Source organism: Canis aureus, chromosome 35 (genome assembly GCF_053574225.1).
Source record: "Canis aureus isolate CA01 chromosome 35, VMU_Caureus_v.1.0, whole genome shotgun sequence".
In the NCBI taxonomy this organism is placed as follows: Eukaryota; Metazoa; Chordata; class Mammalia; order Carnivora; family Canidae; genus Canis; species Canis aureus.
Window position 1 is genome coordinate 1,940,580 of NC_135645.1, and position 15,302 is coordinate 1,955,881.

The 15,302-nt window shown below is 49.2% G+C and overlaps 1 protein-coding gene and 1 long non-coding RNA gene across 3 annotated transcripts in view; one reads left to right on the forward strand and one right to left on the reverse strand.

The window, feature by feature from the left end:
* The window catches only part of LOC144305453 (uncharacterized), a 36,180-nt gene continuing 20,878 nt past the window's right edge, over window positions 1-15,302 (reverse strand). Inside the window, exons 2-4 of one of the 2 annotated variants that reach the window (XR_013372465.1) lie at window positions 14,055-14,243; window positions 11,551-13,125; window positions 1-4,783 (exon numbers count right to left, since the gene is read on the reverse strand). This is a non-coding gene — a long non-coding RNA (uncharacterized LOC144305453). Of the gene's footprint in view, window positions 4,784-5,858; window positions 13,126-14,054; window positions 14,244-15,302 lie in introns of those variants that run through there. The other variant, XR_013372464.1, reaches the window with a different exon arrangement.
* TM4SF19 (transmembrane 4 L six family member 19) lies at window positions 3,964-12,942 on the forward strand. Its single transcript, XM_077884291.1, has 5 exons — window positions 3,964-4,149; window positions 8,152-8,353; window positions 8,920-8,997; window positions 11,543-11,712; window positions 12,010-12,942. Exons 2-5 carry the CDS (start codon window positions 8,153-8,155, stop codon window positions 12,188-12,190), a joined length of 630 nt encoding a protein of 209 aa, XP_077740417.1. The 5' UTR covers window positions 3,964-4,149; window position 8,152; the 3' UTR covers window positions 12,191-12,942.

The following is a 15,302-nucleotide window of genomic DNA, read 5'->3' on the forward strand; positions in this document are numbered from 1 at the left end:
GAAAAACCAGGAGATAGGATTTTATTGTGTTATAGAAATTGAGACCACTGCCTAGCCCACAGTAACCCCAGGAACCAGTTTGGGCTGTTCTTTTCCTCTTGTGGAAGTGTCCTCATCCCTATGCTTCAGCAACATATCCTGATGGGACTTGCCATCTTCTTCCAAGACTGTGTCTCCCTGGCCGCATCGATGGACCAAGGTTTGGGCATAAATACTACATTGGGCTGAAGTATCTTTCCCATTCCTCAAGCCACAGAATAAGTAGCCTCACTAATGTGCCAACTAATACAAACATGGTGATGAGCAAAGCCTACATAGCCCTGTCCTCAAGGAACTTATTTTCAGTTCATACAGACAACCGTTGAGAAAATAGATGTGATTCAAATACAGTGAAAAAAATTGAGCAGATAGAGAATTCTTTATTATTTTTTAAAGATTTATTTGGTTGAGAGAGAGAGAGAGAGGGTGGCAGGTGGAGGAGCAGAGGGACAGAGAAAGAGTCTGACATGGAGCTTGATCCCATGATCCTGAGATCACGACCTGAGCTGAAACCAAGCATTGGACACTTAAGCGACGGCGCCATCCAGGCGCCCTGAGAATTCTGCTTTAAATAAGATGTTGGGAAGTTAACATTTAGGCTGAGACCTGAAGGATGCAAAAAAAAGTGGCCGTGCTAAGATGAGGAGGAACGCTGCCAAGCCGAACAACTGCAAAGAGCTGGGGAGGAGGAAAGTGTTTGATGTCTTGGAGATGTTTAGGGAAGGCAAGTAGGTCTGGTGTGTAGTGAGCAAAGGGAGTGGCACAGAGTAAGAGCCAGATCACACGAGGCCTGATGAGGCCCTGCTAAGGAGCTCCGGTCGCGGTCCAGCTGCAATGAGAAGCCGTCATGTGGACAGTGGACTGGAGAGCCAGAGTAGAGATGTTGCAACGATCAAACCGTAAAACAGAGGTCACCTGCACCGGAGGAGGCCGCGCACCCGGGAAGCCGTGTATAGATCAGAGCTGCGTTATGAAAGACGTACTGCTGCGTGAAACGCGAGGGATGAAGGGACGCAAAAATCAAGAACGACTCTTTTCCAGCAGGGGGCAGGGAGCGGTGTGGTTACTGAGGCAGGAAGCTGTGAACAGGCAGGTTTGGTGGGGAAGAAATCATCCTGGATGTGCTCATCCAAGGAGAAAGTCAAAGAAGGGGATCCAGGACCTAGGTCTGGAGATCACCAACAGAAAGAGGTCCAGTTGAGGAGGGACAGTCCGTGAGGGAGGAGAAACACCAGAGCAGGGTGTCAAGGGAGCCAAGAGCAAAAATTTCAAAAAGGACCTAGTGGCCCGCTATGGCTAATTCTGTCTTGGAGCCTAGTAAAAAGGATAGTGAAGTGTCTGTTAGATGCAAAAAGTCATTGAAGACCAAGGACAATCTCCGTGTGCTGTTGGAGACAGAAGCCTGGTGGGAGTGGCTTGAAGCCTGTGATATTTTTATACTAATAAAAAAGAAAACCAATACTTCCCCTTCAGCGGACGAGTATAAATGGCAATGCTTGGAACGCCTCTGACCTTCCCTTTTTTCCTCCCTCCAATTAAGGGAATGTGCTCTCTTGTTTTGTCAGCTGTCAGCTGAGGTGGGGGCCCACCCACAGGAAGCTGATCGCCCGTCACTCTTATTTGGGGAACACTGGCCTGATGCTCATCTTTTCCCCTTCCCTTCAACTTCCTCTATTCCTGGATCGAATCCCACCGCCAGACCCAACAGTATCCCTCAGAATGGAACATCTGTCTATCCTCTTCTCCTAAACCTTTCAGTCTCGGTTTATGGCACCAGGCAAATTGCTTTCCCACCCAGGCTCCGTTCTTAATTTGTGCCCTTCCTAGACGCCTATTTGCCTCTCCCTAGAGATATCACCACCAAAGTGATAACTAGTAGCTGTGTCTCCAGTGGAGCCACGTTTTTTTTTTTTTGGTCTGTTTTTTTTTTTTAAATAGGCTCCACCCCCAGCGTGGAGCCCAACACGGGACTTGAACTCAGGACCCTGAGATCAAGACCTGAGCTGAGATTCATAAGAGTCCCACACCTAACCAACTGAGCCACCCCGGCGCCCCCAGGGGAGCCAAATTCTATGATTATTAGCACATCTATAAAAAGGTAATGCTTTAGTTCTTTCGTGGCACTCATCAGGCCTCTGTTACCGTAGAGGTTTACTGCAAGGAGAGTGAAGAACTTGACCTACAACTGGCCTGGCCTAGTAAAACTCTTTATCGCAAGTATATAGTTTCTTAAAGAAGTGTCTTGTTTGTAAGGCGAACCGTTGAATTAACTGTCTCACGTTTACCCTAAGGAAGAAAGGCCTACAGCTGCTAGCACAGCCCCAAAGAAGTTTGGTTCTTCAAGGGGTTAAAGCCTAATTCTACTGCTTAATTCCCCTTGTTCCACGAACACCACTTTCCTGGTACCCGTGAGCGAGGGTCTGCCGTCAGACACGCCACTGCGTTGGGAACGGAGGTACCCTCCGAGATCTCAGCCATCAGAGCATTCTAATCGTCTAAGTACGAGATGCTCTCACGGGGGTCCCGTGTAAAATCCTTCTGCTAAGCTGAGATCCAAGAAGAGCAGGAGAGGACTAACCTATTCTAGGCCTCTCACATCCTAATTTTCAAAATAAACTTACAAGGTAGGCATCATTTTATATGAAAAACAGGCCCAGGTTATTTCTGGGGCTCCGCGAACTACCCAAGTGCACATAGCTGATAGGTACCCGTAGCAGGCACGGGGACCCAGGCCCCTCCGGTGCCAAAGCACCCCGGTACTGCCTCCAAAAGAAGACTTTAAGATAGTTGGGATGTGGGTTGGGGAGAAGAAAACACCCCCGGCATCACTGGGTGGGGCCGTGCGGCACGTCCTGGAGGATGAGTTTCCGCGGCCTCCTTCCCTGGTACTCCGAGCAGGGCAAGGTCCTCTGCACCACCATCCCTGTCTGCGTCTCAAGGCTGACCGAACGTTTATGTCACTTGCTGGAAAGTCTGCTGTAAGGATCTAATGAAAGAGTTTGTAAATGTATTTTATAAGGTGAATGAGTGTCTCTTCTTATTACAAAGCTTTGTGAGTGCTCAACCTAGTATCTCTTATCCAAATTCGGTTCTCTGCAAAGACCCAGGAATTCACGTAGGCTCTAGATGATTCTCTTTTGCAGTGAAAATGAAAACTGGATTCTACTTAATGAGCTTTTCAATAGTTGTTTACCAGCTTTTGCTTCACGCACATACACATCTGCACACAGAGACAGCAGCCGTCTGTAGTCCACAAGGATGTAATAGCCAGTTGTAACCATCCCTTCTCAGGGCGCCTGCGGGGCTCCGTGGTTGAGCGGCTGCCTTCCACCCAGGGCGTGACCCCGGGGTCCCGGGATCGAGTCCCGCGTCGGGCTCCCTGCATGGAGCCTGCTTCTCCCTCTGCCTGTGTCTCTGCCTCTCTCTCTCTCTGTGTCTCTCTCTCATTCTGTCTCTCATGAATAAATATCAATAAAATATTAGCGATATTAAATATAATATTGATATTAATATTAGCAACAATGAAGTGCCTAACTCGGAGTGAAGAAACCAGGGAAGACCTCCTGTGGACGTTGAGCTGGATCTTGAATGAAGGCTTGTCAAGGGGCTCAGAGGCCTCCCAAACCCAGCAGCACTCCGCGCTCAGCGCTGCGGCGTGACTGGCACAAGGTGACGGCGGCCAGCGGGGAAGTGGCGCACATGCAGGGAGGCGACAGGGACAAGATGGCTGCTGTGCTTGGCGAAGCTGGTTTTCCGCAGAGCCCCAGCTGGGCAGCGGTGGGGCAGCTGAGGGCCGCCAGCTGGGGAAAGGGTCGCTGCTCTGGGGAAGAAGGGAGGGTGAGGTACTTCTCGTGGGTGCTCGTCTGACTCACCGAGACGTCGGCTCACGAGGCCTTGCCTCCTGGTTCCTTCCAGGGTCACATGAAGACGTGGGTCATCCGGGGAGGGCTCTCCGAGGGAGGCCAGCTCCTGCCGGGGGCCGCACAGCCGCTCACATAAGGGCTGCCCGGCCCTCGGGCTCCCACCAGGGCCGCCGGGTCCGGGCCTCCCCGGAAGGCCAGCGCTCCTCAGCCGCTCTCTGTCCCGTCGCGCTCCTGCCCTGGGTCGCAGGTAAGCGGAGGTGAGGCCCGACGCGGCGCCAACCAGGCGGCTCGCGCCACCTCACTTGGCCCAGCCTGTCAACCTGGGCCTTCTGCCCCCGCCAGACGCCTGTCCCTCCTCGGCTGCGTCTGTGGGATGCCTCGCTGTGGGGGAAGTCTCGGCTTGGCCCTCAGCCTTCCAGGAGGCGGGCCTCGCCTCTGCGGGGCGACATGAGGTGACGCTGTGGCCTCCGTCACCTTCCCTGGACACCTCTGCTCCGCACTGGCCCAGGGCTTGTGGGCCCTTAGGCGTAGCCCCTCAGGAAAGGGCCGGGGCGTGTTACCTGAGCCCGCCTGGCCCCGGGCCTGCGGGAGGCCGTGCCCACACTTCCCTGGTTCCCGGGTGGCAGACGGAGGGATGCGAGCCAAGCGGGCTACGCGGCCGCAAGGAGTCGGCCCGCAATCTGCAGCGTGTCCCCGCGGCCTCGCCGGTCACTTCTGCGGCCCGGACCTCGGGGGGGAACAGGGCCCGGTTTTAAGGCTTCGCCTCATGATCCCACTTTCTCTTGGAGATCAAATTAGCCGCACTGTTTGCTCGTCTCCAGGCTCACGTTCGTGGGAGTGTTTCTGAGGATGGTCCTGCGTCCTGCGTCCTGAGTGATTTCCTGTGGGACAAGGTCAGGGAGGGGAAGTGAAGTTCAGACTGACGTGACTCAGTTGGCTCAGTTGGCGCAGCGGCCAAGCCTTCCCAGGGCAACGCTCGGCGGGAGTCTGGGATTCCCTCCCCCAGGCCCGCCCAGCTCCCTGCTTGGCCCTCACACGTTTATGCTCTCAAGCCTCCCCTACAAAATTCTCCCCTCATAGAATTTTCCATAGGAGAGACCGTGGCGGGGGGGGGCTGCTCTGATGTCCCTGCCCACGGGCCTTCCCCGCAGGTGGGGTGAGGCGCTCCTGGCGCCGCCGTCTCCAGGCCCCGCTGCCGTCCAGCCGCGCTCCGGTCCTTACCCGGGCCCCTGACACAGTATCAGTCATCCGGGAGGGCGTGTGGCTTAGACTCACTGACTTGCCAACACCGTCCATTGCTCCAGCACAGGGACATACGGGAGCTTTGCCCTCATGGGACAGTGGGAGGGGGCCCAGCCGTGTGCTTACACCCCAGAGGTTGCCGGGCACACTGTGGCGAGGGCTGGCTTCCTCCAGGCGCCGGGCTCCTGACAGCAGGGCCCGTTCATCACCCTGGGGGCTGGAGGACGAGGACCCAGCAGCCAGGATTTCAGGAAAAGGGGCCTCCAGGAGTGCGCCATCTGGGAGGGGGCGGCTAGGGGGAGACCAGCTTCCCTCCTCGTCCCTGGTCCCTACCCTTCCCTCCAGCCTCCTCCGTCCCTGGGCTAAGGGTCACTGTTGCTTCATATCCTTCCCGCACCCCCCAACGCAGGCCCCTGTCCTGGAGGCCTTGCCTTTGGGGGGCGAGTTCTCATGAGAGACGGGGCTTAGGGAGCAAACACTGCGGGGAGGGCACAGAGCGAAGGCGACTCTTCACACGGAAACGTTAGCAACTGCAGCCGAAGCTCTCTGCTGGGAGGAGTCCCAGGAGGCAAGCGCGGACTCTGGGACTAGGGGAGGGAAAGATGGGGATGGGGGGTGCGGAACAGACCCCCAGCCACCTTGCTCTCGGCTGTGCCTGGCACCAGCTCTTCACCCTAAGATAAACAGATAATGCTAAGTTAATCAAGTTTTCCCTTTTATTTTTTAAGAGACTTTATTTATTCATTTGAGACACAGAGAGAGAGAGAGAGACAGAGACACAGGCAGAGGGAGAAGCAGGCTCCATGCAGGGAGCCCGACGTGGGACTCGATCCGATCCTGGGTCTCTAGGATTACGCCCCGGGGTGAAGGCGCGCTAAACCGCTGAGCCACCTGGGCTGCCCTCTTTTTCCCATTTTTAAAATCAAGTTGCTTGTCTTATTGTATAGTTTTAAGAGTTCTTCATATAGTATAGTTACAAGTCTGTTATCAGATGTGCATGTATTCACATTCACCTACATATTTGCAAAATACACATTGTATTGTCTTGGTCTGTGGGTTTCCTTCATTTTCTTTTCTTTTTCTTTCTTTCTTTCTTTCTTTTTTTTTTTTAAGAGAGAGAATCTTAAGCAGGCTCCATGCCCAGCTTGGAGCTGTATGTGGGACTTGACTCCACGACTCTGAGATCATGACCTGAGCTAAAATCAAGAGTTGGATGCTTAACCAACTGAGCCACACAGGTGCCCCCAAAGTGTTTTGTGAAGAGCAAATTAATTTTGAAGTAAATTTTTAAATCTTTTTTTTTTTTTTTTTTTTTATTTATGATAGTCACAGAGAGAGAGAGAGAGAGAGGCAGAGACATAGGCAGAGGGAGAAGCAGGCTCCATGCACCGGGAGCCCGACATGGGATTCGATCCCGGGTCTCCAGGATCACGCCCTGGGCCAAAGGCAGGCGCCAAACCGCTGCGCCACCCAGGGATCCCAATTTTGAAGTAAATTTATCACTTTTAAGGATTGTACTTTTTGTCTTTTATCTAATAAATCTTTTCCTAACTTAAGATCCCAGGGCACCTGGATGGCTCAGTATGTGGAGCATGTGACTCTTGATCTCAGGGTTGTGGGTCTGAGTAATAATCATTACTCAGGGTCTGTGGGTAATAATCATGGTATATATTTTTTGTTTTGCATATAGTTTGTTCTAGTGCTGTTGGAGACTGTCCTTTTCCCACTGAAACAGTATCTTTTTCAAAAATCATTTGCTCATGTGTGTATGTCTATTTCTGAATTCTCTAGTCTGTTCTAGTGGTCTGTATGTCTTTATATACCAGTACTTTACTTTTTGTAACTTTATAAATGTCTTAAAATCACATGGTGTAAGTCTTCCAACTCTGCTCTTTTTCAAAAGTATTTTGGCTAATCTAGGACCTTTGCATTTCCACATCAATTTAGATTCAATTTGTTATCTACAACAAAATGCTGCTAGGATTTTGACTGAGACTGTATTGAATCCACACATCAATTTAGAGAGAATTGACATGTTAATGATAGTCTTTTGATCTGTGAATGTGGTATATATGTCTCCATTTATTTAGGTCTTTAATTTTTCTCAGCGATATTTTGTTATTTTTAATGTACAAGTCTTGCACATATTTTGTTAAATTTATCCATAAATATTTTCTATTCTTATGTTACTTATTTTTTTAAAGATTTTATTTATTTATGCATGAGAGACACAGAGAGAGAGGCAGGGACATAGGCAGAGAGAGAAGCAGGCTCCATGCAGAGAATCTGATGCAGGACTTGATCCCAGGAACTCGGGATGACAACCTGAGCCAAAGACAGATGCTCAACTACTGAGCCACCCAGACATCCCTATTCTTATGCTATTTAAATATTGTTTTTAAAAGTTTTTATAATTTATTATTACTTGTATATAGAAATATAAGAGAATCTTTGTATATTTATTTTTATTGTGTTACTTGCTATACTCACTAGTTCTAGTAACTTTTTGATAGATTCCTTTGGATTCTCTACATAGATAATCATGTTACCTTCTTTCTTTCTTTCTTATCTATATTTCTTTTGCTTCTTTTTATTTTATTGTACTAGATAGCACTTCTTGTACTATTGAATGGAAGTGCTGGCAGTGGACATCTTTAAAATGACATCTTTTAAAGACAGTTAAACACCTTTAAACATTTTTTCCTGCCCCAAATACAGATAATCACTGGCTGTATAAAGGTATAAGCAAAATATGATGGGATGAGTGGGGGTTGGCAGAAAATGGAGAATTTAAATCCTATCCTTTGGGGACTATTTATAAAAAGCAGAGATTTTTTTTTTCTTAAAAGCAGAGATTTTAAGAAAGTTCTTTGGCTCTTCTGGATCTAACCCCAGGAGGTGACAGTATCTGTAGTCTGTTTCCCCCATCCCACCCTTGCTATGGGTGTTCCCTTTCCTGATGCTCCCAGCAGCAGAGCTACCATGACCCTCCATCCATTGGTTCCAGGATGCTGTCGTCTCCTGATGTGATGGCATGCTCACGGACCTGCTCTTGCATCCTGGGGCTGAGCCTTGGGACTACTGCCCTGTGTGCTGCTGGAACCAACATGGTGCTTCTCTTTCCTAACTGGGATGTGACCTACCTGTTGAGGGGCCTCATTGGCAAGCATGCCATGCTGGGCTCTGGGCTCTGGGGAGGAGGCCTCATGGTAAGTGTTTGGAGTTCCCTGGGTGTGAACTCCCCAAACACCCCTCAGGTGGAGCAGGGAGATGTCAGGGAGGTAGTGTTTGGGTTCCTTGCAAGAATGCTTGATCTTGGGGTGCCTGCCTGGCTCAATTGGTAGAGCATGTGACTCTTGATCTCAGGGTTATAAGTTTGAGCCCCCCATTGGGTAAGAGATTACTTAAAAATAAAATCTTAACAAAAAAAAAAAAAAAAAAAAGAAAAGAAAAGAAAGAAAAGGATGCATGATCTAGCAAACTAGTCTTGGGTCTATGGCAATTCCAAGGAATGGGAGACCCTAGGAAGACTTGTCAAGTCTTGTTGGTGAACTTTGGCTTGGGACTAAAAGGCTGGGTGTAAATGTTGCAATCCAGAGTCAGATCAGGCTAGTCATCCAATTTGGTCCTGATAGTCAAAGCCAAACCCTCTGGGGAAGATACAGGATAATCAAATCCATGTGAGGTGCCCAACCAATCTATTTCAACAGCCACAGGTGCAGCTAGAAATGTCAGTTACCCAATGTCTTCTTATCATTCTTCTCTCCTCTCCCAGGTACTCACTGCAGCTACCCTCATCTCCTTGATGGGCTGGAGATATGGCTGCTTCAGTAAGAGTTGGCCCTGCCGAAGTGTAAGCAGCAGATTCTACTCTCCTAATACCCAGAATATACCCCCATTCTATTACTCTACAAGTAGAGTGGTAAAGAGGCAATTTCAATCTTGGGGCTTGAAGTCAGGTCCTGACTGTACCCCCTTAATAACTCTAAGCTGCTGGGCAAGTTCCTTAATCCTTCTGAGCGTCAAGTCCTCATCTATAAAATGGGAGTGAACAGGATCAAATTAAGGGAATAAGTGCTTAATGAGCCAGAAATGTCTATAAACATGTGAGGAATTGTTACCATTATTTTTAGCCTATTGAATAATATGGACATGAGTTAAGTGCACTGCAGTCATGTGCCATTGATAGAAAATTTCCTGGGGTGCCTGGCTGGAAATGCACTCAATCTCTGGGTTGTGAGTTCAAGTCCCACACTGGGTGTGAAGCCTACTTTTTTTTTTTTTAAAGGTTTTATTTATTTATTTATGAGAGATACACACACACACACAGAGAGAGAAAGAGAGAGAGAGAGAGAGAGGGGGGGGGGCAGAGACACAGGCAGAGGGAGAAGCAGGCTCCATGCAGGGAGCCCGACGTGGGACTTGATCCCAGGTCTCCAGGATCAGGCCCTGGGCTGAAGGCGGTGCTAAACCACTGAGCCACCCGGGCTGCCCTGGAGCCTACTTAATAAAAAGAAAAAAAAGAAAACTTCCTGGCTATTTTTTCTTAGAGTTGAAAGGTTTTCCAGAAATCATCTAATGACTTTATTCTAGTCTAACTCCTCCATTTTACCGAAAATGAAACTGAGGCCCAGAGTAAATTACAGTGGCATTTATACATATCTGAAAAATCTCAGTACATATATATTGCTTATTCAGTCTCAGACACACGAATTTGTGGACTCCTTACAGTAACTCCTTACAGGCTACAGTAGGCTGTAGCCTACTTTGATATCTGCAGCCCACATATTGGAAACCCCACTGATTCAGAATTACATGTTGAAGAATTAAATATAAACACCCACACATTTCATTCACTATCTGTTCTCAGTCTGGTCAGGTTTTCCCTGGGCGAGTGAGTGGTTCTCACACTTGTGTATCAGAATCCCTGCAGGGTTTGTTAAAACGGATTGCTGGGCCCCACCCCAGACAGTCTCTCTCTCTCTCTCTCTTAGGATATATTCTCTGAGGAAAGGAGAAGGTAGGAGAGATGAGAGTTGACTATTTTTTTTAGAGGGAGGGGGCTGGAGCAGAGAGCTAGAGGAAGAGAAAGAATCTGAAGCAGGCTCCAGGCCCAGCACTGAGCCTCATGTAGGGCTTGAACTCACAACCCTGAGATCATGACCTGAGCTGAAATCGAGAATCGGACGCTTAACCTACTGAACCCCCCTGGTGCTCCACCCCTAGATTTTTCTGATTCAGAGGTTGGTGTGAACCAGAAAGTGTGCATTTCTAACAGGTTTTCAGGTGATGTGATGCTGTCAGGGCCAGGATCACATTTTGAGCATTTCCCTGGCTCCTCCCAACCTCCAAACCAGCCTGACATCGTGGGAAGAAGACTCCACGATTCTGTATAAAAGCTATATATACACACACACACACACATATATATATATACACACACACACATATAGCTTTAAATAAACATATATATGTGTGTATATATATATATGTTTTATTTAAATTCTTAAAATATGTAGTCTTTGGAAGGGATAAAATGACCTAGTATTCTCAGAAAGAAGCCAATTTAAAAGCAAGCTAGAATCCTGCCAAGGAAATGCACTCGTTTTGTTTTGGGAGGGAAGTGAGTGGTGCACAGACTAGAAGTACAATGACACAACTGGAGTCACTTCAGAGCTGACTGTAATTTCTGTCTGTCTCCCTCCTTCCCTTCTTTTCTAACCCCTTCCCTCCTACCTCCCTTGTTTCCTTTCATGCTTGATTTGAGAAAGAGAGGAACTAGGGGTAGGAGCTTGGAACTTTTGAGAATACAGCTTTCCCTTCTAAGAGTCAGAAATGGGAAGGCGATGACCATCCAACCCTTCTACCCAGAGGCTATGTAAAAGGTTTTTTCCTAAGATTTATTTATTTGAGAGAGAGAGAGAGAGAGTGCACATGCATGAGTGGGGAGGGGGTAGGTAGAGGGAGAACAAGAGGGAGAATATTAAGCAGATGCCATGCTTAGCCCAGAGCCTGATGCAGGGCTCTATCTCAAGACCCCGAGATTGTGACCTGAGCTGAAATCAAGAGTCGGTAACTGACTGAGCCTCCCAGGCGGCCCCTGAATATAAAAGTTTTTTATGCCAACCTGGAGAGCCTACTGGGCCAGGGAGACCGAGGTCCAGGTTCCACTGCTTCCCCTTCTCAGGGCTTTCTCTCCCACCCCTCCCGGCTCTATCCACTGACCGCTCATCAGCCACCCTGCCTTGGTTATTCTTTAAAGGATGTGCCAGGGGCAGCATTATCCCCATGTGATATGATGGGGAAGAGCCTGAGTGCCAGGGAAGTTCGACTTGTCCAGATCACTCCATCACCTGGTCATGACCCTGTCTCACCTTATGGCTTCTCTCCCTCTACAGATACTCACTGCTCTGCTGTCCAGTGGCCTGGCTTCTCTTGGAGCCTTGATTTGCTTTATCACTTCCGGTGTAGCCCTGAAAGATGGTCCATTTTGCATGTTTGATGGCTCACCCTTCAATCAAACGCAAGCTTGGAAATACGGTTACCCATTCCAAGACTTGCATAACAGGTAAGTGGATGGAGACCTGGATTTTCAGTCTTTTCAGAGAGATACAGAAAGACAGACAGAAAGACACACAGATGGACTACAAACTCCTCTTGGTCACGCGTTCTAGCACCCCCTTCTCTGATGCTCAGAATTTTGCAGATGCAGCCACAATAGCTACCCTGAAGAGTCTAGGCCTATGACCCTGGCTGGGGAAGGCCCCAGGTTTTTTTTTTTTAGGCCCCAGGTTTTTATTGAGGTTGTTTACTTGGCTTTTCTTACTTATTCCTCAAACCCCGGTCTCCTTATTTTTTGGGATAGGAATTATTTGTATGATCATTCACTCTGGAACTCTGTCTGCCTGGAGCCTTCTAAAGCAGTCATTTGGCACGTGTCCTTCTTCTCCACCCTTCTATGCATCAGCCTCCTCCAGATTCTCCTGGTGGTCATTCATTTGATCAACAGCTTCCTGGGCCTTTTCTACAGCCTCTGTGAGAAGTGATAGGTAATGCCCTCTCCTGTGTGAGAGTTTTACTCAGAAGCTGCCTTGAATCCTTTCTGCAGTATGGATTATAAACAAACTTTCCTTTTAGGTATTCCTGTAGTAATAATAACAGTAACAGTAATTCCTTGTACATCTGTTGAAGGATACATACGTTTTAAGTCACATTGTAAACTGCAAGATGATATAGTTGTAGAAGGAATAATTAAATCATTACCAGGTGCAGGAATTTATAGTTCACAAAATGTCCTCCAGCCACGGTCTCATTTCAGCCTCTCAACGACTCCATAAAACTGGCCACATGTCACAGAAGTTGAGGTTTGGAGAGCATAATGGATTTGCTGCCTAAAAGCACTCAACTGGGTTCAGAGAAAGTCAGTACCTGAGCTCTTATCTTCTAAATTCAAGTTCAACCAGTTGTTATGGATGGAGTTTTGTGTCCTTAAAACTCATAGGTTGAGGCCCTACCCCTCAATGTGACTCTATTTGTAGAGAGAACCTTTAAGAACCTAATTAAGGTTAAACGAGGTCATAAAGGTAGGGCCCTAATCCAGCAGGACAGGCATCCTTGTGGGAAGAGGATGAGATACTCTCTCTCCACACAAGCACAGAAGACAAGGCCACATGAGGAAGCAGCCAGAAGGTGGCCACCTGCAAGCCAAGGGTGGGAGCCGCAGTAGAAACTAGCTTTGTTGGTACCTTCATGTTGGGACTTCCAGCATCCAGAAAATAAAGATCTGTTGTTTGAGTCACTCGGCCTGTAGTATTTTGTTAGGGCAGCCGGAGCTGAGTAATCCACCAGTGCTCTTTTCTTTACTCTTCTGGGCAAATCAGTAAGTGCTGAACACTGAGTATCCACTGTGGATCCAAAGATGATCGAGACATGGTCCTTGGCCTTGGGCCCTGCCTTGTCCTTGAAAAGCTCATGGTCAGATCTAGGGGAACAAACACACCCACAGAGAATTTAAATGTCATATGGTAAGGGCCATGTTAGAGGTCAGCAGGATGCAGAGTTCCGAGGAACAGCGAACCTCCAAGGAGGGGGTCTTTGAGAGATGAAGGAAGGGTCCCTTGTGTCTGAACTGATTCTTGAAATAGCCCAGCAAAGAGGGGTGGAAGAGATTCCTCAGTAGAGGGGAGACACGGGGTGGGGGGTGGGGGGTGGGCGTGGAGAGCTGTGGTGCCAGCTGTTTCTCACGTGGTGCATCTCCTACCTCAGGGCGGTGGTCAGGCCATGGTGCCGGGTGGTGCCTGGGGTCAGCAGAGGGCTGGAGGGGAGCGGCTGGGGCAGCGGCCGGGGAAGACACGGGGAGACACGGGGAGATGGGTTTTGGCAAGGGAAGGGGCTGGCGCGCCCAGGGCTCTGGAGCCACAGAGCGGGCAAAGGCAGGAAGTGAGGGGGGGGTGCCCAGGTGCCGCGGTCTCCCCTCCACAGCCCCCTGGGCCCCAGCGCTGTCCCCGCCCTGCCCCAGGTCGCGGAGAAGCTCCAGATGCCTCCAGAACACAGGAATCCCTCCATTACCAGGGGAGGGAGGGCGGGGAAGAGGAGGGGAAAGCAGGGATGCAAGGGGAAGGGGCAAGGAAGGAGCTGGGGCCCCCCCACGGAGGGCTCCAGTCCCCCCACCTGGCTGTTGGCTGCCCCTGTGGGACTCCAGAGGATACCTGTGTCCCCTTCCTTCTCCCACGTCCCAGGACCACCTCACATTCAGAATGGGCTTTCACCCTGGCTGTTTCTCCTCAGTTGAAAGCCACGACTAGCTCTTGGCTTGGCCTCCAATCAGGTTTTGGGCCAAGGGGTTTATGTTAATCTGTTTGTCAGGACAGGGTTAACATTTTGTTAAGAAAACAGTTGTCTGTCCCTTACCTTGTATGTGCCTCTTGAGCATCATCAGGGGATAAAGAGGACGTGGCTGGGACACTTGGATGGCTCAGTGGTTGAGTGTCTGCCTTTGGCTCAGGGTGTAATCCTGGGGTCCCTGGATGGAGTCCTACACCGGGTTCTCGGCAGGGAGCCTCTGTCTCCGTCTGCCTGTGTCTCTGCCTCTCTGTGTTTCTTAAGAATAAATAAATAAAATATTAAAAAAAAAAGAAAAGAAAGGAGGACGTTGCCTTGTTTATGATCACTCTCAAGAAAAGTAAGCCCATCTTGGGAACAGGTTGTCCTTCAGCTTTCTGTTATAGCAATTGGTGCTTCACTCAGCCCATTCCTCCCCAGCAAAATCTGTTCACTCTTTAGGGCAAGATCTGGGTTTTACTCACTTTTGGATCTATAGGCCCTAGCACAGATGGAATAATAAAATATTTATTGAATTAAATTATGCATCTAATCTGTGTTTGTAGTTGGACCATAGTAGATAGTAGATAGGATGAGAAAAATATAACTGAAGAAATCAGAAACGAGGAGAGAGTCTGCATATTAGGAGTATGATTTGCGGGGCGGCCTGGGTGGCTCAGTGGTTTAGCGCTGCCTTCAGCCCAGGGTGTGATCCTGGAGACCTAGGATTGGGTCCCACGTCAGGCTCCCTGCATGGAGCCTGCTTCTCCCTCTGCCTGTGTCCCTGCCTTTCTCTCTCCCTGTCATTAATAAATAAAATCTTAAAAAAAAAAATAGGAGTCTGATTTGTTAAGGCAGGTGCAACAGCAAGGAGCAGACACTATCTGCCCCCAGGGGACACTGGGTTTCTGTGCCAGGCTAGTCAGTGGCTGCACAACTGCAGCAAAAGATGCGGCTGGTGCTGCTGAGCCAAGGGGCAGTGAAAGCGGGCAGAGTTCAGGCAGCGTTGAGCTGATGCTGGCTGCACACCTAGCCCAAGGCCCTGGCACCCACCCCAGGCTGCTGCTCTGCTGCTCAGTGCCAGGGGAGGGCTCAGCAACCTGGCCAGATCATGAGAGGTCTTATTTGGAGTGGATGCTGGGGAGACGGTCATAAGGAACCACTGAAGGATTTTCAAGCAGAGTAGCGACAAAGGAAAGCCATTCTGGGGACAGGGTGCCGTGTGGACTGGGAAGGTGAAATTCAGGGGACTTTCCTGGAGTCAGGGAGACCAATCTAGGCTCTACTATCAAGAAAACGGATTTTTTATTTTTTTAAGAAAACGGATTGTAAGCCAAA